The following is a 26,277-nucleotide window of genomic DNA, read 5'->3' on the forward strand; positions in this document are numbered from 1 at the left end:
CTGAAACATCCTATGTCAGAAAAGCAGGAGCGATCAAAGACTGTGACATATAAAGGGGACATGGGAGGGACTTGATGTGTCTCTCAACCGCCAAATTTAGGACAATTTGAGCATCAAAAGGAATGATGGCAAAGATTGGGTGGCATTAACAGACTGTTAACACACAGAATGAGAAAAGAACCTAGGAGGGGCTGGCCCCGTGGCCGAGTGGTTAAGTTCGCGAGCTCCGCTGCAGGCAGCCCAGTGTTTCGTTGGTTCGAATCCTGGGTGCGGACATGGCACTGCTCATCAAACCACGCTGAGGCAGCATCCCACATGCCACAACTAGAAGGACCCACAACAAAGAATATACAACTATGTACCGGGGGGCTTTGGGGAGAAAAAGGAAAAAAATAAAATCTTTAAAAAAAAAAAGAAAAGAACCTAGGAGTCCACAGTGATACCAAAAAGGAGAGGAAGGGGTGGAAGATAAGAAAATCACCATTCTGCATCCACCAATGTAAGAAACGCCTCAGCCAAGGGCCATCAATGAATCCTTACTAGGGGAAAAAAGGTTCTTTTTTGAGAAATCTGGCAGACACTACATGACCAACTGATCAAACTAAGAATTATCAATACTGGGACAAATTTACATTATTTCATGCACCAGGACGTACACATTAAACACACTTATATAATATGTCTTGACCGAAATATTTAACCTGGATTTAATTATGAGGAAACAGTTGGTGAAATCCAGAAAGTGAGACATTTTAGGAGATGATAAGCCTTGACTCTTCAAAATTAAGAGAATGCTTGACTGGATCCTGGATTGAAAAAATTTTAAGGACTGTTTTTCAGCCAGTAGGGGAAGTTTAAACATGGTCTGTGTAATAGAGAACATTTCTGTATTAATGCTAAATTCCTTGGGTATGATAATGGTATTGTGGTTGTGTTAAGAGAATATTCTTGTTCTTGAGAGAGAAATATTTAGGGGTAAAGCGTCATGCTGTTTCCAACTTACCTTCAAAAGATTTGGGGGCAAGAAAGTGTCAGTGTGTGTATAGCTGAGAGAGCAAATGTGGCCAAATGTTTACAATTGGTGAATATACATAAAAACAATTATAGTTGTATTTATTTTTCAACTTCTCTGTGGGCTTAAAATTTTTCAAAATAAAAAGTTGGAGAAGGAAAGGAAAGAGGGTGAGAATAAGAGCAGCTCCAGATACATTCTCATACACTGTAGCAAAAAAAGAAGAGCTCTTTCCTGGGTTTCTTTTTAAAGGGGTGTTGAGCCTTTCATGGAACCATCTCCCTGGGCTCCCGCCCCCCACAGACAGCTCTTCATATTTCATTGTATAGATCTAATATCTGTCTGACCTCATTTCATATTTAGCTTAGTCCTAAAACCATGAATCCACCTATAATGAGGAAAAAAAAAAAGCCAGAATGGTCTTTTCCCACCTAGCCAGTATGAAAACCAAGATCTAAGCTGGCATGTTTCTCCCAAACTATCAATGAGCCAAATAATCTCCCCTATTCTAATCAGGCTATATAGGGCATTCATAATTGGGGAAAGGGGAATTATGACTTAAAAAGGAGACGCAGGCCTATTAAAGTCCCCATTAAACAAGATACACCAAACCAAAGCTGAAGATTTTGTTACTGCTCTGTTACTACTCTAGAACCTATTTCATTCTGCATTAAGCAACATTTCATCTGACAATGAAGGTCACAGTAACACTTTTATTTTTTAATTTCCTGAAGAAAATATTGATGTTAGGTGCAGCTGAAGGGGGAAGGAAGGAGCATTGAACTAGGGAGTCAACAGGCTTGGGTAAAAGTTCTAAGAATTACAGCTGTCCTAGAGACTAACTGTCCCTGCCAGTGGCCATTTCCCCCTTTCTGCTTTTAGTAACAGAACACCCCAGCACCCTACTTCCCCCAGCAAAAGCACACACAGAGTTTTGAAAGAAAATTAGAGGTTACACTTCTTAGGCTCTTCTAAGGCCATGTGACCAAGTTCTTAACAATGGGATATGAGTGTAAAATTTCCACGTCACATCCTTAAAAAGAAGCTACTTGCTCTCCTTTCTTTGTCTCCCTTCCGTGGGCTGAACACAGATGTGAGCCAGACTGAGCCCTGTAGACAAGAGTAATCTACTTCGGAAGGGTGAACACTAAGGCAGAAGAAACTTAGAACTTGGATAATCTCTGGCAAAAAAAAGCAGCTTATCCACTTGGGACTCCTCTCTACCACTGGGTAGTTACATGACGGAGAAATAAGCTGCTAATTTTTGGAACCATTGTGTATTTGGGTCTCTTACAGCACCTTGGCCTATAGTAGCTTGTGTGACTCTGGGTACTTCCCTGGGCTTCATTTTACTGGTTCACAAAACTGGGAAGAATAATATGAGTGCTATTAACTTCTTCTTCAGCTTACTGTATTTCCTATTTTTTAAAAAACTAAGTATGTATATGCAGTAAAATATAAACTTGAAGCTTCAAATATTTTAAAATGGGATGATGTGAACAAAACCTTGCACAATTTATCTACCCATTCAACAAATAATTACAAAATGTCCACTAAGTGCCAGATGCTTTTATGTACCTGAAACTATTCAGGACACTACAAATAAAGCGGTAGAACAAAAGAAACGGAGTTCATTCCTTTGTGCACGAAACTTAAAAATTCAGAGGAAGCCTACAATAAGCAAGCCAACAACAAATAAACAAGATTATTTCAAATAATAAGAAAGGAATTTGAAAAAGAAAAAAAAAAACCCCTAACATTAAGCATACTCTGGGGTTGGAAAGGAAATCAGTTACACAGGGTAGTCAAGGCTGTGCAAAAATCTGCGTAAAATATTCCAGGTTAAACAAGGCAAGTTCAAAGACGTCAGCAAGAACAAGACAGCGTATGCTCATGGACCATCAAAAAAGCTCCCATCCCTGGAGCTACTGGTGAACAAGGGGGAGAAGGACAGAAAACATCTTAGCGGTAGGCAGAAGCAGTCTGGTATTAAGCACACAAATGTTCTATTACTTCTATCAGGGGATGAGTGCTCCTGATGAAAAAACAGAGAGAAACTATTGCTCCCTTTATTCTGTCTTGGTTTCAGGACAAATGATAGTCCCAAGAGAAAACTATGATTTTAGCTGCCCTGCAATCATTAAGTGTCTTTAATCTTACATTCTACTTATGAATGTCTTTAGTCTGAGACAAACATTTTAATTAACTAAAAGAGATTTCAGGAATAAAAAACAAAGTCATTCATATCTAATAAAGCTAAAGTTTTCTCTGATATGATAAATATATGAACAAATTTCAATATGTATTCAGTCAATAAATATTTCATAAGCACCCACTATGTATGCCAGACACTGTGGCAGGTGCTGAAGATATAGCAGTAAATAAAGACCTGGTCCTTGTAGAGTTTAATAAATCAGAATACATTTCAAAGTTTAAAAACAGTGATAAATTTTTTAAAGCCTCTGCTTTTGGCTGACTCTCTAATGCCTAAAATTTAGGTTTGAAAATGCAAGTCAGTGTCTTTTATTTTAATTTCTCTCATTTTTTGCTGTAGTTGACAAAAAGAATTCCAAAATTTTCCAAGGCTTAGTATATTAAGAACAACTGTACACATTAGAATTTAGATCTAAGAAAACAACTAAATCTACTTTCATATAAAAAAAATTACCAATATGAATTCTGTGAATTCTCCTGTTCCATGGCAGAGAAAGTGATTACTAAGTGTTGTGGGACATGAAGGAAAGGGAACTATAAATATTTTATTGATCCACTTGTTAAACATGGAGATTCAAAACACATTCATTTATCTCTCCCCTCTAGATCCCACTAAAATGACAATAAATGAATAAAAATAGTTTAAGACAATAAGAATAAAGGAACATGCAGAGAAAGAGCAGAAGAAAGACAGCAAGAAGTGCGCTGGAAAAGGGAAAGCAGTCAACTTAACAGAATAAAGGAAACTGACACCTAACAGCAGGTGGAAGGGGGCTGCCAGGAAGAGGCAAGCAGATTCACCCTGTAGACCCTGAAAAGGGTCAGGAAAGCATGACAGTGAGGCTTGGGGCTCAAAACACGGCTACTGGTTGAAATTTCTATATAAGATACAGAGAAGCCCCACTGTAAAGGAGAGAACTACTTTACTTTCTGAAGAAACTGAACCAGAGAAGCTATCAGTTGGAGCTGAGGCTGATGGCGAAGCATCAAACTGAAAACAAGATTAAGTGAAAGGATGCATACTAAACCATGAGCTGCTTAGCTACCTTCCAGGATCTCAGAATATAAGCAGCCAGGATTGAGTATGACACACACCCCCCCCCCCCACACACACACACACTTCCCTCTGAGACAGGACACTGGAAGTTCCTTCTCATATTGAAACAGCCAGAGTCCTTGGCTCATCACTTTACAGTGAAGCCCAGCAGCTGATGGGCTCTGCCAGTGAACAGAGCATTTCCAATCTACTTTTCAGCACCTCATTCTTAAATGCTGATAACCAAGGATCACCAGATACTGCAGTCTGCTAATACAACTAAGAAAAAAGGAACTCAAAGGAAATGGAATGCCAAGATGAGAAAATTTTTTTAAAAAGTAATCTTCTCAAAGATACTCTATTTATAAAACACAGGTTGCTGAAAAAGGAACACTCCAAAGAAAAGCTCTTAAAAATACAATAACTGTAAAAACTGTAAACTGTAAAAATCAGTGAAAGAGTTGGAAAAAAAATTGAGGAACTCTCTCAGAACGTACAAAAAAATATAGAGAGGACAGAAAATAGGAAAAGAAAAAAAAATTAGAGGATCAGGGCAGAAAGTCCAACATCCATTTATTTTTTATTTTTTAAGATTTTTTTAAAAATTTTCCTTTTTTCTCCCCAAAGCCCCCCGCTTCATAGTTGTGTATTTTTAGTTGTGGGTCCTTCTAGTTGTGGCATGTGGGATGCCACCTCAGCATGGCTTGACGACCAGTGCCATGTCCAGGCCCAGGATCCGGACTGGCGAAACCCTGGGCCACCGAAGCAGAATGCGCGAACTTAACCACTTGGCCGTGGGGCCAGCCCCCAAGATCCATTTAATAGGAGCTCCAGAAAGAACAAATAAAACAGAGAAGGAAAAAACGGAAGAAAATGAATCCACAAGTTAAAAGGGCCCAGTGAGTACTAGCCCAGTTAATGAAAAAGACCTACCCAAAGGTACATCATCCAGAAAGGAAAAAAGAAGAAGAAACAGAATGGCATCAGGCTTCTCAAATCAACACTGGACGCTGGCAGACAAAAAGAAATGTCTTCCAATTTCTGAGGAAAAATGATTTCCAATAACTAGCCAAACCTGGAAGTGTGAACGCAGGATAAAGATCTTTTCCAGGCAGACAAGATCTCAAAAATTGTACCACCCATGAAATCTTTCTCATGAAATCCTGGATACTGTACACCACTAAAATGAGGGAATAAATCAAAAAAGAAAAAGACATGGGATTCAGGAACAAGGAGATCCAACACAGGAGAGGCAAAATGAATTCCCATGATGGTGACCTGAAAATAAGAACGAAGAAAATCCAAGGAAAATAACTGTGCAACAAACTTAGAAAAGACCCAGCCCAGACTTAAGGAGCATTGGAGGGATAGAGTTCAAGGTTAAAGTGACACTAACAGAACATCTGACGTGCTTCAATACCATGACAGAAGACACAGTCTCCTGTCAAAGGATCTGAGGATGATTTACTGACAGAGTCACAGGAAACAAAACAAATCACTCCAGACTGAAACATGATGGAGAACACCGGGGGAGTGCTGACAGGTTTATCTGATTCTTTTCACCATGTAGAAAATTATATTGAAAGGTGCAGAAAGAAAACAGTGACAGTAGGTTAAACAAAACAAAACACAATGGAAAAACAAGGTAATTATTAACTCTAGAGAAAACAATGTTAAAGAAAGGATATAATCGTAATTCATTACCTGGTAGTAGTGAACAGTACTTATATGAACATGATGTACACTCTTGTACTAGCTTCCTATGACTACTGTAACAAATTCCCACAAATCTGGTGGCTTAACACAACACCAATTCATTCTCTTACAGGTCTAGAAGCTAGAGGTCCAAAATCTGTTTCACTGGACTAAAGCTAAGGTGTGGGCTAGGCTAGCTCCTTCCAGAGGCTCTAGGGAAGAAGCTGGTTTCTTGCCTTTTTGAGGTATTGGAGGCCACCTGCATTCCTTGGCTTGTGTTCCTTTCCTTGCATCACTACAACCTCTTTCTTCTGGTGTCACATCTACTACTTCCTCCTTAGATCATCTTATCTCCCTCTTTTCCTTATAAAGACCCTTGTGATTACATTTAGGGCCTAGGAGGATAATTCAAAATAATCTCCCTATCTCAAAATCCTTAATTTAATCACATCTCAAGTACCTTTGCCATATAAAGTAATCCTCACTCATTCCGGGGGTTAGGATGTGGATATCTTTCGGGGGTACAACTGAAAGGGAGTACAGCCTCCTACAACTCTGAACACTGGTTTAAACAGTAATAATGCTATAACTATACTGAGAAAACAAGGGAGGAGCTGTAAGAAGGGCAGAATAGACCTCAAGTCTTCGCTACCATTTACATCTGAGGATGTCTAAAATTGATAAAGAATTGGCTATGTGAGCACACTGTTTAGAAACAGGACTGTATCCGAAGAAAAGTTTAGGGAAGGGGAGTCAAGGTAAGGATAGTTGAAAAGCACAGAAACTGTTAACTTTCCTCACAAGCATTTTGAACTATTGACTTGTACTGATAAAATAACAACCTAAAACAAAAGTAACATTAGGTGGCTGGGGGGAGAGAGAGAAATCCTGATTGGAGACTGAAATGGTACCTCAAGGCAAACACAAAATCAAAAACATAAAAATTAAAAGGGTACCATTTATACATATTAAAAACCTGTGTTAGGTTATGAAACAATCAATTAAGGAGTTAAGATTTCAATTCCTAAATTCATCCTTTTCACAGTACTGGGGGGGAATCTAGTTAAAAAGGCAAACTACTTAGCAAAAGTAAATCTTTATGTACAGTAAAATCTTGGCCTGAGCCAAACTTGAAATACAAACACAAATTTAATCTAACAATTAGGGATGGCTAACATGTAGTACTATGATGCAAACTGCTTTTTAACAGCTAGCTCCCCAGGAGGTGTTTATTCATTTATTGAACAACCGTTAACTGATGTGAGAACAGCACAATGGATCTATTCAGTCCATCAGAAATTTTCAGTAAAAGAATTAAGATACTACCCTACCTGTTCTCTCCCATAAAAAGGCTGTAAGCTGTCTTCTCACTCTTGAGGTGTAGAGTGCAGACCATCAGAACAGCAGTAGCAACAACATGGCCATCAACGGAGCTGGTAAGAAATGCAAACTCACAGGCTCCAGCCCAGACCTACATTCAGAATCATGATCTGCACTTTAGCAAGATTCCCAGGGAATTCCTCAGCACATGAAGCTTGAGAAGTACTGGCTGTTTTGACAACAAAACACAGCACACTTCTGAATAAGGAATCAAAGAGAGAAATAAGGGTGTTCATTGGTACAAGAAAATTTGCTTTCTCTTCAAGACTCCTGTAGAATTTTTTATGGGCTCTACATATATTCATCAGCCTACTCAGGTCCCGTAAAGGGTTCAGATCATCACAGAAACATCTAAGGAGTGGAGAAAGAGTAGTGAGAAAATATTTATAATGTAAAAAAATATCGCACTCACAATGATGCCTCAGGCAACAAGGGGAGGAAGGACAGGGCTTTTTAGAGCCTCAACACTTAAGGGTCAGTACTTCGATTTCCTGAGATCACACTTTCAGGTGTCCCAAACTCCACTCCCACCTGGTAGGGAAAAATGAAACTACTAGGGAAGGACACTCTGGGCTCCAGCGCATATTCAAAGTCTCCCAGTCTCACTCCCAAATTACATTATTCTTGAGAGAAGATGTAGAGTATACAATCATAGGGAAGAACAAAACACTGGAGGAACTTGAGGAAAAAAGGAAAATGAGATAAAAAATAAAAAAGGAACAAGCTTGAACTTTTGTTGCCACATAATAGTTTTAAATTAGTCAAATTAATAGTCAAAGTTCCAGGCCCTAGTCTAACCCCAATTCTGATGAAACTACTCTTCCCACTTCTCTCTTTGGATTTCCCACTCCCAACCCAACAAAATTACAGTTGTATTCATTAATGCAACATACACTTATTGAAAGTGCCTATAATCTGCCTCAAATTTCAAAAACAACTAGCTGATCTTCGTTTGTGGACTCGAACAGGCTTTTATTCTTCTGTTGTTCATCTGTTATTTCTGTCAATCATGCATTAAATAACTAAATAACTGCAGTGAATAAATTTTCTGAGCATTTAGTATGTATAAAAACTAAGCACTCATGTACATTAATCCTTGAAATAACACGCCAAGTACTATTATCCCCGCCTACAGATTTTAAAAAACCCAAACACAGTAGTTCTCAAATGTTTCCTTATCCTCTGCCCTCCTTTGCCTGTCAAAAACAAATGAAAAATTACTTCATTTAGAAAGCCTTTCCCATCTACTCCAGACCCAAATTATTTCTTCTTTGAGCTTCCATAAAACTTTCCTCAGCTATAATATGATTCAAGGGGGAAAAGGGACTATGCTATTACAAATGAATAAGAACGACAAGCATCTCCAAAGAACAAACAAAGGACATGAACAGAATCCACACACTTAAAAACAGTAAAACAATTAAGCAGGAAAGAATTTTCTGAATGGTAATATTTTGCCAGTCAACAAGTCAGGAAATGGGCACTCGCATTTACTGCTGGAAGAAGAGAAAATCAACAACTTTCTCAGGCAATTTGGTAACACATATCATAAGCCATAAAAAAAGACGACACCTTTTGACTAGCCATTCCACTTCTAGAAATATACCCTAAAGGAGTAAGATTCTCACAAGGATGTTCATCATAAATTTATAATAGCAAAAATCATAAAGACTGAAATAGTGAGACATGATTTTTTTTGCTTACTTGTGGACGTTCTGAAGTCAGAAGAACCAAGGTTCAAGCCCTGGATTCCCCACTGACCAACTCTGTGACCTTGGCTAAATTACTTTACATAATCTTTAATTTCCTCATCTATAAAAGGAAAATAATAATAATACCTATCCTCAGAGGCTGGTTGAGAAGATTAAATGAGAGAATGCATGTAAAGTACTTACACTAACAGTTAGCTAAGTTTCTTGAGGACTTATTTTAAAAATATATCAGAGGGGGCCGGCCCCCTGGCCGAGTGGTTAAGTTCTCGTGCTCCACTGCAGGCAGCCCAGTGTTTCGTTGGTTCGAATCCTGGGCATGGACATGGCACTGCTCATCAAACCACGCTAAGGCGGCGTCCCACATGCCCACATCTAGAAGGACCCACAACGAAGAATATACAACTATGTACCAGGGGGCTTTGGGGAGAAAAAGGAAAAAAATAAAATCTTTAAAAATATATATATATATCAGACATTTTATGTTTATATTCAGGAAGCTATTTTTCCTTAAAGAATAAAAATTCTTAATAGTAACAATTACCACACAGCAAGAATTTAATGAAGCTGCATTCTCACCAACTTGAGCAGTATACAAATCATGACATTTTGGCCTTTTAAACAATGTTAACAAAATTTCCAAGAAATTCAGTTAAGAATTAGAGATGGTGCACATGTGAACAAAAGGACCCATTTGTTTACTGAACAGTCAAAAAGACACATTAGGAGGAAAAAAAAAAGACACATAAGATGTTTAGGATCCAGGGGTCGGCCCCGTGGCCGAGTGGTTGGGTTCGCGTGCTCCACTTCAGCGGCCCAGGGTTTCACTAGTTGGGATCCTGGGCACAGACACGGCATCACTCATCAGGCCATGTTGAGGCAGCATCCCACACAGCACAACAAGACGGACCCATAACTAAAAGTATACAACTATGTACTGGGGGGCTCTGGGGAGAAAAAGGAAAAATAAAATCTTTAAAAAAAAAAAAGATGTTTAGGATCTAGCCTACCGTATAACGTTTATTATAGTCCTAATTAAATAATCACCAAAAGACCTGGTCACTTCACATACCATCAGGAACAGTAAGATTCAACTGGAGAAAGCTCAAGGTCTAATTTAATAAGGGATAAGACAGGGATAAGACACAGACTCCAAGCATCAAAGAACCAAAATGGTTATTTTTAAAGACTTGGATATCTTAGAAATTAATTACTATAAATTTTACTTAGTTTTAGTTACAGTCCACTAACTGTATATCTAGGTGCATATCCCAAATGTGTATAACCTTCTCAGCAACTCTTCCGACTGAAGCTATGGAAATCATAGGCCAGTTACAAGAAAATGGTAGATATTTGGACAATTCATCAGATCCTCTCTAACAAAGGGCCTATGGACCTTGTCTATCATGGATTTCTGGAATATATTTTCCCATTTTCAAACCTAAAATGATGAACATGCTCTGTTAAATTGAAAACACATACAAATATAAAATACTTCTGGACAATATATAAGAAATTTGTGATCGTATCTCTGGGGATATAAAATCTTGGAGAATGGAGCAAGAGGGAGACATACTTTCACTGTATACCTCTTGTTGTATTGTTTGGATTCACCACTGCATGTGTGTGGGTGTGTGTATATATTTAAATCTAGTTAGTAAAAGATAAAAATAGCTGCCTTATATTTAGTTTGTAAAAAAGATGTGCAAACTAGATTTGCGTAATATTGTGGAGAAAGTCAGATGTAGGGTGGTGTGTGTGATAGAAGTATTGCAAAACAAAAGCTTTTTCTTTTATAACCATGAGTTTTTTACTGGCTCTGGAAACTCACTTAAGAAAGGGAATCCTACTCTTGGTCTCTCCTTATATTTTTTAGTAAATTTACTATTTCTTCAAATTCGGTGTACAATTCACAGTACTGTTCGACCATCAACACTATCTAATCCCAAAATATTTTCATCACCCCTTACAGAAATGCTGTACCTACTGGCAGTCACTCCCCTTACCCCTGCCCCCCAGCAGCTCTAGCAACCACTAATCTACTTTCTGTCTCAACAAATTTGCCTGTTCTGAACACTTCACATAAATGAAATCATACAATATGTGGATTTCGTGACTGGCTTCTTCACTTAGCATAATGTTTTCAAAGTTCATCTACGTTGCAGCATGTAGCCATACTTCATCCCTTTCTATGGCTGCATAATATTCCATTGTTTGGATACACCATCTTTTCCTTATGTACCATCAGTTGACAAACAATTGGTTTGTTTCTACTTTTTGCCTATTACAAATAATGTTGCTATAAACGTGTACAAGTTTTTGTGGACACATGTTTTCAATTCCCTTAGGTATATACCTAGAAACAGAATTGCTGGATTATACACGGTAAGTCTATGGTTAACTTTTTAAGGAACTGCCAAACTGTTAAAATTAAAGTTTTGAAACCTGAGACAGAGGACAAAGACAAAAAAGGCTTGTAAGCTACCACAAACATTTACCTGGAGAAATCTCTAGTAATACTATTCATTAATCAATTCAATTCACAACCGTTTGAAACCATCAAAAGGCGTATTTGTGTCTTAGAAAGACTTGAGATATATGCGATTTTTTTCATTTAACCCCAAGGAACAACTAAGTACTTGTACAACAGCACCATCTCAAAATCAGGCAGCATCATGTCAACTGGGAAAAGGGAAAAGAATTTACTACTCACATTTCAGCATTACCTGTAATTTTTTTTTTTTTTTTGAAGCAGATTAGCCCTGAGCTAACATCTGCTGCCAACCCTCCTCTTTTCGCTGAGGAAGACTGGCCCTGAGCTAACATCCATACCCATCTTCCTCACTTTATATGTGGGACACCTCCCATGGCATGGCTTGACAAGCGGTGCATAGGTCCGCTCCCAGGATCTGAACCAGCAAACCCCGGGCCGCGAAAGCAGAACATGGGAACTTAACTGCTGCACCACCGGGCCAGCCCCTCCTGTAAAATTTTTACATGGAATTAGGCGGGGATCTCCTAGTAACATAACAGCTTAATATCAAAAGCCACAAAGTGTTATGGAAAATGCTTATTTTAATAAAACTGACCTTTTTAATATACCTAAAGTGAAGGAAGCATGTCTTCTATTTCCTTCACATTCTCCACAGTACTTGTCACTCAACATACACCTGTTGACTTGCGGATGAATAACTACGGTCTCACATTAATTTCACCCCCTTCCTATGAGAACCAGAGATTCAGACTTAATCAAACAGTATTTTTTAAAATTGAACCACACAGAAGCAAGGTGGGAGCCTAAAAAGTAGACAGAATAGTTCTACTAACTCATAATCTTAGACCAACACTGCTCTTCACATACAAAATGACAATAACGTCTATCTCAAAGGCTATTTTAAGAAATGTGACCTTGATCATTCCTTATCTACAATTTCATTAGAAAGAAATGTAATGCAGTTATCGACTTTCCCTATTATGCTGAAGACTTTGTCTAATTAAAACATATATGAAACAACATACAGGTTGCTTTATTGTTAATATAAGAAGTTTTACAGTAATGAAACACTGACTTACAAAATCCACAAGATTTTCTGTTTTTAAACCAGAAACTGCAAAACAAATGAGGTGAAACTTTGGTCAAAAATCTGGATTTTGTCTAATCCTATCCTGAACGAGTCTACGAAATATAGTAATCCAGTTCTAATTTTCAAACTGTTGTTTCAAATCTAGGATAACACATTTACCTCCCAGAAGTACCAATCTGTATTCTTAATATCCTCTAACTGATACCTTCATGTTCTGCCTAAGGTTCTTCCTGTGCACCTCCAATCACTTATAGATAGTACTTACGCTGTTCCTTCTCACCGAACCCCAACCATATATAAAAAGATTGGAGCGGACAATAGTTAAGAGGTGGAAGCAACCTAAATGTCCATCAACGGTTGATGGATAAACAAAATGTGGCATATGCATACAATGGAATACTATTCAACCTCAAAAAGGAAGGAAATCCTGTCTACATGCTACAACATAGATGAACCTTGAGAAAATGAAATAAATCAGTCACAAAAAGACAAACACTGTATGATTCCATTTGTATGAGGCATCTAAAGCACTCAAATTCATGGAAACACAAAGCAGAACGGTGGATAACGGGCTGAGGGGAAAGGAGAATGGAAGAGCTGTTTAATGAGCTCAGCTTCAGTTTTGTAATTCAGAAAAGTTCTGGACCTCTGTTCCACAATAATGTGAATACAGTTAACAGTACTGAACTGTACACTTCAAATGGTTAAGATGGTAAACTTTATGTGTCTTTTACAACAAAAAATGCATAAAAATGTAAGGTAGTTAAAAAATATTTCTGAAAGAATTTATTCTGCTGCTGGAAAAAAATAAGTAATTCTCTTTCTATGTCAAGGGGAAAAAAAACACTAAAAAGAAGCAATCCCTTCTCTACTACCAATTCCTATAATAACCATTTTTCTATGTTGCATCCCTAGATAGAGAATTTGACAAGATTTATTGCCTACAATAGCCTGTTTCTCTTGAAATAGAGCCTTCACAATTTAGTAGCCAATCTAAGATATTAAAGATTTCTCTCATGCTATCTTAGAAACACATCTACTGCAGGACCACAAGACTCTTACCCTATGGTAAGATGGGGAAAAACAGATACCAGGTAACACCAAAAAGGTTCTATTTCCACTTTCACACAGAGCAGACCTGAAACTACAATAGCAAATTCTAAAAAGTAACATTGTTTCAGATCTTTAGGAAATTGAAAATATTTTCCCATCAATTCCTTTTATATGCTTTGGTTTCTCTCTTAATATCAGCTACTGAAGAATAATTTAGATTCCTTCAGAATGAAGTATAAAATGAGCAACTGACTCAAAATCCAATATATTCCTAATATTTTTAACCATGGTTAAAGAGACAGCAGTTTTTAATTTAAAAAAAATTAAGATGAGAATACAATAAAGCTGTCAAGCCTAACATCTTAGAGAAGATTCATCCCTCTAATATTACATCAGGAACACTAAGTACTAAGAGGATTCCTAAGAAAGAATACTTTCTTAATAATCTAAAAACTATCACTATCATAGAAAATATCCTTGACTCCTCCAAATTTCAGTAGGCATATAATCACAGGCAAAACTTTATAGACTAGGGCAGAGGTTCTTAACAGGGTCACTGGCCTGTGAACCCCCTTGAACTGGATAAAACAGATCATTCATGGGGCCGGCCCCATGGCCAAGTGGTTAAGTTCATGCTCTGCTTCAGTGGCCCAGGGCTCTGCTGGTTCGGATCCTGGGTGCAGACATGGCACCACTCATCAAGCCATGCTGAGGCGGTATCCCACATGCCACAACTAGGAGGAACCAAAACTAAAAATACACAACTATGTACCAGGGGGCTTTGGGGAGAAAAAGGAAAAATAAAATCTTAAAAAAAAAAAATCATTCAAAGACTTCAGAAGAGAAAATTCCAGTTGGTATTTGAACATTCAGAGAGGAGGTCAACCAACAGAAACTAAAAACACAGGAGTATAAACCTAGGTATAATGACATATAGAAGCATTCAATATGATTTGCTAAGGATTCCACATATGCCATGGGCAAGGATCTATATGACATTGTAATCAACTACAGCTAATATTAACTAAAAATATTCCTATTAATAAAAAAAACAGCTGTGTTGCTCTTTTAATAAACCCAATTTCTAAACATGGAGGCAAAACTGGTACAGCTAGTTTTAAAAGTACTACATAGTTGGGCAGATTTTTTTTAAAGGCTACAAAAATAGCCACAAAAACACTGAAAATACTTAGCAGTAAATAGTTGATACTGCACTCTTAGAATGGGAAATGCAGCAATTATTTTAAAATAGAACTATTTTGTACTTTAAAGTAGAATTTAAAGAAAAACACTGTTCCTCCTCCTTTTCCTCCCTTTAGTAGTTAAAACAGTTGGGAAATAAAAAGTTACTAAGCCGATTTTATATCTTTCTTACATGAAAAAACAACACATCAAACTGCGACATGTTGGGCTCAAAATAAAACACAATGTCAAGGGCACCAACTCATTTCTAATGAGCAGGTCGCCAACGCAGAAATGGCACTAGACCAGGCTCTGAGGAATTTAGTAATTCTACGTTAAGTATTAATGACAGTTGTACCTGAGCAGAAATAGCTGGAAAAGCCCTACAAAACTTTTAGGGTTAAAGCATTCTGGCAAATATGTCCTGGTATTTAATCTCTCTAGGGAGAGCTAAGTTTACAAATAGGTATTTTAAAGTCCTGAAGGTATCCTTAGTTGACCAAGCTCACCAGAGGAAAGGGCTCATGGCAGATCTAATCAGGGATGTGAAGAACAGCAAGGGAGTAGGCTGAAACAATTTGCAGTCACAGAAACTCTTTCACAGGAACGCTTTAGACAAGCGTGCACAAAAGCAGCACACCATTCTGATCACTTATCCTGTGGTTCATGAGACTCTTGTAAGGCAACAGCACAATGAAATCCAATAACAGACTAAACCAACAGTTGTCAGATATTTCTGGGTGGCAGGTACACTTTTAAAATCTGAGAATCTCAAAGACCTTTTAAATTTTTAAGTATTTATTCATTAAAAACAGTAATAATAAGCCCTACGCATTAACAAAAAAAGTACGAAAAACAACTATATTTGCCCCCCCAAAAATTAATAAGAATGGTATTGTTTTACACTGCTGCAAATCTCTAATGTCTGGCTTCACAGAAGATGCCTAGATTCTCTTCATTGCTTCTGCATTCAACATACTACACTACGCTGTCTCAGTTAAATATATGAAGAAAATCCAGCCTCACTCAGGTATGTAGCTGGAAAAGAAATATTTTAATAGTCTTTTCAGGTAGTTATGGATATCCCTTTGATAATACACCAAAACTCAACAATTGGTAGTTTCTTAAAGGTTTGTGGAATCTGATACCATATTGGGTTGTCTGTTATGTTAAAATGCAATCCTCCATCTTGCACTTTTACTTATATATGACTTTTTAATATCACAGGCATTGGTCATTTGCAAAATACTGATTCAGAGTTATGCAGATCTTCCAAATATTATACAATATTAAAAATCACAGTCATTAATATTACTACTGATCTCATTTGAAAAATCTTTACTAGGAAGTTAACAAGCTCAGGATGGCAGATACACGTTTTCCAAAATTCTGACTTTTGCTTAAAAGCTCAAATTTTACCACGGGCAGCAAATACGGTCCATTGAGGCAACAGTTTCACTGTTCATTTGAGAAAATATCTGCCAACTATCCAAGTTTGAATAACCATAGATTGTCAGCAGCTCTTTCTAGGAAAAATAATGTTCCATGAAAAGAGCAGCTAGTTCACTCTGAAACAAATAATTGTACCAAAGCTTCTGCTGCAGACAACCATTGTACTCTGGTCTATAGCAGAATTTTGTCACATAGAATGTTTAACAGACATGTACTCGTGTCGAGATTTAAAAAAATTAGTAACGTATACTGCTTCATCAAGGACATTCTTAAGTAAAATTGGCATTTTTAAACTGCTGGTACATGGCAATGAAGATTACCATGACTACTGGGACATTTGGTGCCAAAGCCTTGATTCATGGTAAGGTGCCAGCACATTTACCCATACTCCTTCTGTGCCATGGGTGCAAATGTCAACATAATAAAAAAGGCACAGCATCTTAGCATTACTATGAAAACAGTTTCGACTTCATAGACCTCTTGAAAGAACTGAGTGGGCGCCAGACCACGCTCTGAAATGGAATAAATGATAGCTGTTACAGACCCTCTTGGACCAGAAAAGCGCACATATGTACATGCACACACAATATAATTTTACATACAACTTGAGAAGGTTCACACAGCCCTTACAGCCCGTTTATAGCAGGTTCTTAAGAATTCCACTAGAAAATCCAGTAAATCTCCAAACCAAATTACTTCAAAACAACAATAATCTATTAGGCATTACAAATAAACTCTGTTATAAATAAGTCACATTCCAACAACTTCAAACACCCTCACCTAACCTAAAAAAGGCAGCTCAAGTTTGGAAATAAATAAAATTACATTAGGAGAATTAAAAGATTTGAGGTAAGAATCCCAAGTCCACCACCTGCTCAAGGATATTTAATAAATTAACCTTCCTAGCCTAGACTCTTCATTTGTATGGGAAAACAGTGTCTACTTATTTCATAGAGTTTTTGTGAAGATTAAGGAAGTAATATATATATATAAAGCACCTAAAACAGTACCTGGCACATAGTTAAGTACTCAGTGAACACTAGCTGCTGTGAGTACTTACGATGGCCATGCCATCTCTTCCTTATATTGACTCTACAGTGGTAAAAATCAAATTCAATTATTTATAAGAAATCTAATTTATATTACCAGGTGTTTACTTCTCTTTTCCTTCTACTAAGGAAGCAACTTGCAGACCCTTGATTACTCAAATATAATTTTCATATCACCTAAGAGAAGGGAAAAGAGAATATTAGCTAAAACATCTATCTCCAACCCTTCAATTTTACTATTTAACAGCATAAGAAATTTAAGATATAGTTTACCCTTCCTCTTGCAACTCAACTAAACTAAGCAAATAAACATGTGCAAATACATAATATATGGGAACTTATTACTGATTTCACAAAATAAATTCTTTGTTTCAAACAACCTCTTAGCATTCTGCTTATTCTACAATCTTTAAGGATTTTAAAATTTAGTTCACAAAGAGAAAGTATTAAGAAATAACTAAGTTTAATTTTTGGCTTATTTTAATAACCTGAGACAAAATGTCAGCTAACTTTCTTTCAGAACCATTATCTCTCATAATTTCTCTTTCAATAAAGGAATAAGAAAAAAATTTTTAATATCTTAAATGAAAACAAAGACACTGCCCAATACTAAATAAACAAGGTCATTGATGTTATTTAATGGGCAAATTTACACTACTTTAAGTGATTGCACTGCATGAGAACTAGACTTTTTGTCAGTAGTAATGCTAATATTAAGAGAAAGGAGGAGTGTCACATGACACAAGGCAAGAATGGTATCTAAGACCTTTGCTATAGATCATTAGGAATAGGTCATTTGGAATATAGCTGATGTGCCAATATTTTGAAATCTGGAAATAACTGGTTGTACTATTTTTTCTAATTGACACTAGTGCCTAAATCTAACATGCATACACCTCTAAGAAACACAGAACACAAATGACCTTAAATTCTGTTTATATTGTAGCATTAGAAATATGGAATGGATTTAAAACTATTCAATTTTAGGTGATACCCGCAAAAATTATTTGTTTCTCAAAATTTTATTTATATCCTTATTTGGGGAGTATTTAGACTCTACCATTGAAAAATTGTTCCCAAGAACCAGTCCACAAGTCTAAATCCTACTAAAAATAAACAGGAAGCAAAGTGTTGAAAAGATACAATGCATTTGGATCCAAGTTTCATAAAAACAGGCCTCATGTAATAAAATCAAATTCCTAAAGTAAGTTCCTACGAAGGAAAGTTTAAGATTGTCAAATACAGCATTAACATAACAAAAATTATTTAACATTCAGTAATATTAAAACAATATTAGAGTAAATAATAAAATTAACATTAAAATAGCCATCTTGAATGATTGTTTCATATTTTTTACCAAAAATCATACACTTCAGATTATTCACATGTATTTGAATTTTTAATAATTTCTACAAAATTTAAATAAACTAACAAATTATCAGAATGGCTACTGCAAAAAAATCATTAGGAAAAATTCCTTACTGTTTCACTTTAAAATGAAATTGGTTTTCTAGTTTGTTGAATTCTGATTTTAAAAACAAAATCAATAATATTTCTACTATTAAATAAACAATGGTCTGGGAAAGGAGTTAAGTGATGCAAGTATAAATGGGGCAGCGCTAGCCAGGGGTTGATGATGTTGGCTGATGGGGGTTCATTTTATTATTCCATCTACTTCCTGCAATGTTCGAAAGCACTATAATGAAGTCTTTTTAAAAATGCAAAAAGAACCAGGCAAATTAAAAAACAGGCAATTACCTTCAGGAAAAATGAAGAGACACACAAGAAATGAGCAACATTATATAATAGTATTAGTTCAGTGGCAAACATGTGCATGGTCATAACAATGTAAGCACTGACTTCTAATTTAACCATAAAGTGTGATGTAACACTGGGGCATGAGAATGATAATTAAACAGCTTAATCTTCATATACTAGAGAAGGAAGTCAATTGGAAATGTCTAAAATTGATGAGAAACAGAAGTATCGTTTTATTCACAAAAAATGTAATTAAGCACCAGGGAACACAGCTAAAAGAATTCAATGTAATTGCCTTTAGGAGATGGACCAGGGATTAGGGAGTGGGTGAGGCAGAGATTGCCATTTTTCACTCTAAACCCTTTAGTCCAGTATTGAATTTTTTAAAACCCTTTTTTATTGTGAAACCTAACAAATACAGAAAATAAAAAATGTCCAAGTTAATCAGTTATTACAAACATCTGTACAACCACCATCATCCATCCAGGTCAAGACACCATCCACAAGAGCCTTCCCAGACGCCCCCCCAATCACAGCTCCCTCTCACTGCTTAAAGGCAACCATTATACTGGCTTTTACAGTAATTACTGCGTAGCTATTCTTTGGAGTTTTACCAGCTTCATATATGTCTCTAAACCTATGGTTTACTTTTGAATGTTTCTGAACTTCATATTAATGAAATCAAAGAATATGTATAAAACATACATGTACCATTTTCTTCACTTTGGCTGACGAGAAACTTTTTCATAGCCTTTAAAGACAATTCTCCAGTTTCTTCACTCTCCAACTCTCCCTTTTTTGCCATAAACGTTCAAGTAATAACAATAACTAAACCCTTATAAGGCTCTTACCATATGCTGGTTTCTGTTTTATGTATATTAACTCATTTAATCATCAAAACAACATTGTAAGACAGATTGTATTGTTATCCTCATTTTTAGAAGGGGAAACAGGCACAAAGAGGTTAAGTGACCTGCCCCAGATCACAGGGCTAGTAGGTGACTGAGTAGGATTCAAACCACGCAGCCTAGCACCAGAGTCTGTGCGCTTACCTACTGTCTCATGAGAGAAAGCTCTTAATAAAGGAAAAGTTCAAAGTATACAATACGATAAAATGTTGTTACTGCTAACCACGAAGATTAAAATGAAAAACTGCACGACACGAGAAGATCCAAGTGATAGAGATTTTAGTGCCTCACCCTTCTCCCAGACAAGTAGCTAGACCAAAGATAAACCACTTAAAAGTGCCTGAAGAGAACTGGACACAGAATAAGCATCCCCATAGAGGCTGTAAATGTCCTGGAAGAGCCTAAAACAGGCCCAAGGTCAATGAAAGTATTTGGTTAAATGTCAAAATTCTGTCTTAGCTCTGTAATGTACTTAATGAAAAAATCTGAGCTTTGAGTAACTAAGTCCAGTGAAGACTTATTTTTAAACTAAGGCCTCCAGGGACTCCAACATCTCAAACAATTTAACTTACCAATACTAGTAAAGTTGGGCGATTTCTCTTCTAAGACATCTTTGAGAATTAACAAGATCAGAGTATAAGGAACAACAGAAATCACTTAAGCCAGTCCTGCCGTCTTAAGGCTCAGCCTACTGGAACCCAGAGGAGTACTTATCCAAAGTGACATATACTAGTTTGTCACTAGGATAAAAACCCAAGGTCTCCTGACTTGTTTCTATTATATAGCTGTATATCATCAAGCCAGTTATAAAGCCTGCCAAATCAATAAATCCATCATTGCCAGAAGTATATCTTGATCATCCTAGCTTTCACCTTTCTCTTCCCCCTTCATAACCTCATAATAATGGTAACACTTACACTACTTCATTTAATAAATACTGAACAGCTACCATATGCCAGGCATTGTTCTAAGCACAGCAAGTTTATATAGGATGTCCTGTATAGAGCACAAAGACACATGAGTCCTGCACTAAGCTTACAGTACAACAGTACAGGTTTTGGCTACTAAATATTATAGAAATAACGTGCTGTGAAGAAAGATTCTAAAAGTATTTCCAAAAAAGGGAGATAAGTAAAAGGGTTACAGGTTTGATGTGAAGGATAGTAGGATTCTGATAAGAGAACTGTGGGAGGAGTTTCAGGCATTCCAAGGTGGGAACAGCAAAAAAACAAAAGACCCAAAAGTAAGAGTGTACACATCTTGTGTGAAGAACAGTATCCATTTAGCTGGATCATAAACCATCCTAGGAAATAAACTTAGAGAAGCACAGGTCATATTGGTGAAAGGTTGAATCATTTGAAAGTAATTCATAATCCCGTGGATACAGGAATCTACTTAAGATTTCTGAGGAAAATAAAACTGGGACTGCATTTAAGATTAACTTAGAAGTAAAACAGGACAAGAAGCAAAGAATCATTTAGGAAGTTACTGCAATCCTGATGAGAGATACTGAGAACCTGAACTAAAGTGAACGTGGGTATGGAAAGAAGATTAAAGCATTAGAGAAGTAAAAATGGTATGCCATGACAGCTGACTGCATGGAGGAGGGGAAAGACAGACAATTTGGAGCCCTTAACGGAAAAGAAATTGGGATGTATCACTAATAGAAAACAGGCAAGCTAAACTATAAGGCTGAGATAGATAGAATCTGCTTAGAGATGAGAGTTTCAACCAAGGGGGAAAACATATTAATAGTTTTACTTGATTTCACAAAAGGAAATCTTCTCTTAGTTAAACATAACAGACTATGATACACAAACCATAGTTTGCAAAAAGACCCAAATTAAAGCAGTGAAACCTGAAAGTTGGATGCTTTTTACACTTAATACAGTTGTATAGACACAAGCACCAGAACAGTCATATTTTTATTAAAATATACATACCAAAACTCAGCGTGTTAAAATGCTATGAATGCACTGTACGTCAAAATGATATTTAACCTCAAAAAAAAAATTTTTAATGAACCAGTAGCAAAAAGCAGCTAAGTATTAGTAGAAGACAACTACAACTGACCCATCATACTTATCACAAACTATCACTTGATGCAGTTACGTAAATTTAGAACATCAATTTCTTCTAATTAAGTAAAACCCATGCGGTTTTTCTGCTAAGAAGTAAACTATGGTTTCTCAAAGGGCAAGGTTTATGTCCTCAACACCTTGTGGCCCCAGTGCTCAGCATTTAGGAAGCCCCAAAAGATCCTTGATAAAGGGAGTAAGATGAATTCAACCAAGCAATGTTTTTCAAGTATACAGAACTTTCATAACTTGGTGAGTATTACACAACGGCGTAGAACTAATGATCCAATATTTGACTGCCTACTATTCAACAGGTAATGGTGTTACAAAATGAGTAACCCATGACTCCTCCCTTGAATTTAGAATTTATTTCTCTAAACAAGTCACACACCACAGGCTTTACCAGAAAACCCTGATTTCCAATATTTGTGTGACCATCAGAGAGTCTCTTAGCTTCTTTAAGCTTCTTGTTTCTCAAGTGAAAAACGGATGAGGACTCAATAGAAAAAAAAACATGAGATTGCTCTGTAAAGCATCAAAAAGTATAATGTTACATGTCAACTGGCTCCCCCACAGGGTTCACCAAACTCTGACCAAACTTCATTAAAATTGACACCCACACAAGCATTTACTGGCTCATCACAAAGCCATCACCCTACCAGCACCTAGAAAACTTCCCAAACAGTACTCTAGACAGCAGGTAAGAAACAGGATCTTAATATGAGAACAACACAATCTTAAAAAAAATGATTTATAAATTTTCACTAGAGAAATGTTTAAAAATTAAAAGTACGTTTTAATATCTGAGTTTTGTTGGAAAATTCCTACTGTAATTCAAGACAATACTATTAAAATTCAATCTTTAAATAACATTTCTGAACAATGAGATAATGCAACTACTTTATGGAAAAAATGCCTCCACCACTTAAGACCATCTCAAATAAGTGCAAAACCCTAAAAAAGTTTCAAAACTTTAAACTTTAAAATACATTAATAAACAAATTTTTGGGAAAAATTAAGACTTAAGTACTTCAGCTGATCAAATCCAGCTTCTAACTGCACAAGAATAAGCTTCCCAAAAGTCAAACTATATCCATAGCATTGCTGTTTTCTTATTCACCTAAATTAATCCTTACAAGACAATAAAATGCATCATGTGAACCAGCATTCCTTCACAGAATATGCCAATCAACACTACATTCTCAAAGTAGGCAAGGTCATAAAAAGCTAAAAATCTTCCCTCGAAAATAAAAGATGCAGTCAAAAATGTTTCTGAGCTAAATGTTGACGGCACCTGTTTCAACTTACTCATCCAAAAACAATGTACAAACATGAAAATGCATCACCATTTATTTGTACGTGAAATTTATATAGCAAGGAAACCTTTATCATATGGACCTTAGATTTTTTCTTCTGATGGTTTTATATATATATATATATATATATCTCTCTCTCTCATCATATAGCGCTCCTTTCAGTTAATTCAGGGAAAAATAATAACAAAACAAGGCATTAATTATAAAAGAGATTTAAGACTATTTTTCAGAAAAGTGACTTTTAAAACTGTTTTTCCATTGCTTGGACAACAAACACAAAATGTTCTTAAACTATTACACACTCAGTTGCAAGGAAATCCTTCAGTAATCAAGATTTTGAAAAGATTTATATTCAGATTTTGCATTATTAAGCAAGCTTTCTTACCTTCTGCTACATCATCATCTACTGCTCCTTTCACCTGAGAAAAACACCACTGAATATCATTCCCTCCTCCAGCTCCTGGAAAAAGAAAACATACCAATTAAAACTGAGTCCTGTTCATGTTTACTCCCGTAAACACAGAGATGGTATCCACGGCTGGCATGATACTAATAGCCTAGTACTGCCCACACATACAACTACCACCCCAGAGCACTAATTTGGAAAAAGGTTAGTCCCCAACAACTGGTACTGCATTAAAAAAGAGAGATTGATTGATTCCAGGTAGGAAATATTTAAAGGCCACGTACTATCGTTAACACTGAACCTCAGTTCAAAACTTCCTTCCATTTTCCCTTCCCCTCAATAAAAGCCTTACATTCAAGCAAGACCTACCAGAAAAAAGTAATTATCAAAAGTTAGAGAGGTTTCCTTTAAGTGTACAAAAAGCCTGCAGAAAAGTTAATAAGGTTAAACTACCATAAAACATGGAACGAAGAGAAAACTTCAGGAACATTACTGCCTGGGTGAGGAGTAATGATTCATATGAACCCTATCACCAAAGCGCGCACACGGCAAACAACCTCACCACCCTTTTCTTTGCATTTCCTTACCAGCAAATCACTGGATCCAGAGAGCGAGGGAAAGAAACCGAAAGGAAAGCTTGCGAAGAGACTGTCAAAGGAAGCTCATTTCGCCTCCCTTCACCTTATCCCTCTGAGTCCAAAGGACCTTGCAAAGAATTAATTTTGCTAATTTATCATCTTGAGCAAAACAATTTTAATTTCATTTAATTATTCAACAAGGCCAAAGAGCAACCTGTTCATAGCAAACCGTAAGTCAATTCAACATGTTAACTTTTTAAAAGGTTTAATTATCTAAACATTGAGAAAAGCACAGAAAACTGGTTTAGTCCCTGAATATTTCTATTTCACTTACAAGCACTGATGAGGAAATGTCCGGCATGTACGGAGAAAGAAACAATCGAGATCTACAATTGATTCTACTAGATGAAGACAGATATTCAGGAACACCGAAATGCATAAAAATAATCTTCAAAGCCATTACCTTTCCCTTCCTTCATCACCACTCCTTGCTAAATATTCCAACCTGGTTTTCTCTAAGCATCCTTCCTTCCCTCCCCCCGCACAAGCTTTTACCTAAATACCTCTCTCCCGTTGGCTATTTATATCACTGAACTCCACAACTATTTTAACTAACTCGATGAAACCCTTCTGGGAAAAGGACATGGGCACAAAAGCTAACACGCAAAACGGAAAGTTTAAGTTACATTTTTCATGCAACTTGCTGTATTAAAGGCCTTGCACTCTTTGGACGTAAAGGGTAAGTAACGAAAGGGAGATGGTTCAAGACAAAAAATTCAGGCTCTTAAGTCTCAAAAATATACGCACCCACGGTGGGAAAAAAATACACATATGTCCCCATTGTATTTTAACTTGTAAAGCACTCTTCCTTCTCAGTGCAAAACATATGTGTATCAACACCCAAGAAGGCTTGCAGCCGAGAGAAAAACAGGAATTAAACGAAGGAAGATCCGCAGGAAAACCCGGGGGGGGGGGGGGGGGCGCGGAGGTTACACCGGGCTCCAAGGCAGTGGGGACAAATCTGCACTCGCCCCCACCGCCCCGCCCACGCCTCACCCCGCTGCTCCGGGCACGCACCCCACCCCCCGGGGCCGAGGTTCCAACCCTCATTTTAGAAGCCCTTTCGATCCCGCAGCGACCCCTCGCCTCTCCAGAACCCTCCCCACCCCACTGGACCAATTCCCTGAAATCCAAGGGGCGCCCCGTGGCTCTACCAGAGGCACAGGCGGTCGCTAGGGGGTGATGGAGGGAGGAGGAAGGAAGCGGTGCCTTGTCAGTGGACGAGGGTGATTTCTCCTTTACCTGCCATGTTGCGCTGCAAATGGTGACCCTGCTGGGTTCCTCGGGGTCTCTGCTTCCTGAACTCACCCCCCTCACCTGGGGATGGGGGGGTAGAGAGGGCGGATGGCGGCGGATGGCACCTGTGGGGGGAGGGGGTGGGGGTCGGGGGAGAAGGAAGGAAGGCGGGGCGGGCAGACTGGCCAGCAGGATGGTGGATTTCACTCTGGGGCTTCCCTGCTCTTGCTCTTTCTCCAGCAGCGGCGGCGGCAGCTACGACAGCGACGGCGGCGGCAGCGGCAGGGGCAGGCGACTCCACTTTCAAAATGGCGCCGGCCGGCCTGGCTAGTGACGTCACCGGGGGCGGAGCCGCCGGGCTGGGCCGGAGGGGCGGGGCGGGCGAGGGCCGGGGCGGAGAGCAGAGGGGGAGGGGCGGGGAGCGGCCGGGCGGGCTCCTGACCACGCCCCTTCCTCCCCCGCCCCCTCGCTGCGTCCGGGCCTGGCCCGGGCTGGCCTGCGCCGCGCCCCGGCTCGCGCCCTGCTGAGCGGGTGTCCTGCGGTGCCCTGTGCCCCGTTCTACTGGTGCCAG

At 37.8% G+C, this 26,277-nt stretch overlaps 1 protein-coding gene across 2 annotated transcripts in view; it reads right to left on the reverse strand.

Annotated features, from left to right (window-relative positions):
• PPP2R2A (protein phosphatase 2 regulatory subunit Balpha) overlaps positions 1-26,028 on the reverse strand; it is an 81,601-nt gene extending 55,573 nt beyond the window's left edge. Inside the window, exons 1-2 of one of the 2 annotated variants that reach the window (XM_046656387.1) lie at positions 25,713-26,028; positions 23,812-23,886 (exon numbers count right to left, since the gene is read on the reverse strand). In XM_046656387.1, coding sequence (XP_046512343.1) covers positions 23,812-23,886; positions 25,713-25,719 — 82 coding nt within the window. In that variant the 5' untranslated portion in view covers positions 25,720-26,028. Of the gene's footprint in view, positions 1-23,811; positions 23,887-25,712 lie in introns of those variants that run through there. The other variant, XM_046656388.1, reaches the window with a different exon arrangement.
• Between the last annotated feature and the right edge of the window lie 249 nt (positions 26,029-26,277).

The sequence above is a fragment of the Equus quagga genome, chromosome 3, assembly GCF_021613505.1.
Source record: "Equus quagga isolate Etosha38 chromosome 3, UCLA_HA_Equagga_1.0, whole genome shotgun sequence".
In the NCBI taxonomy this organism is placed as follows: Eukaryota; Metazoa; Chordata; class Mammalia; order Perissodactyla; family Equidae; genus Equus; species Equus quagga.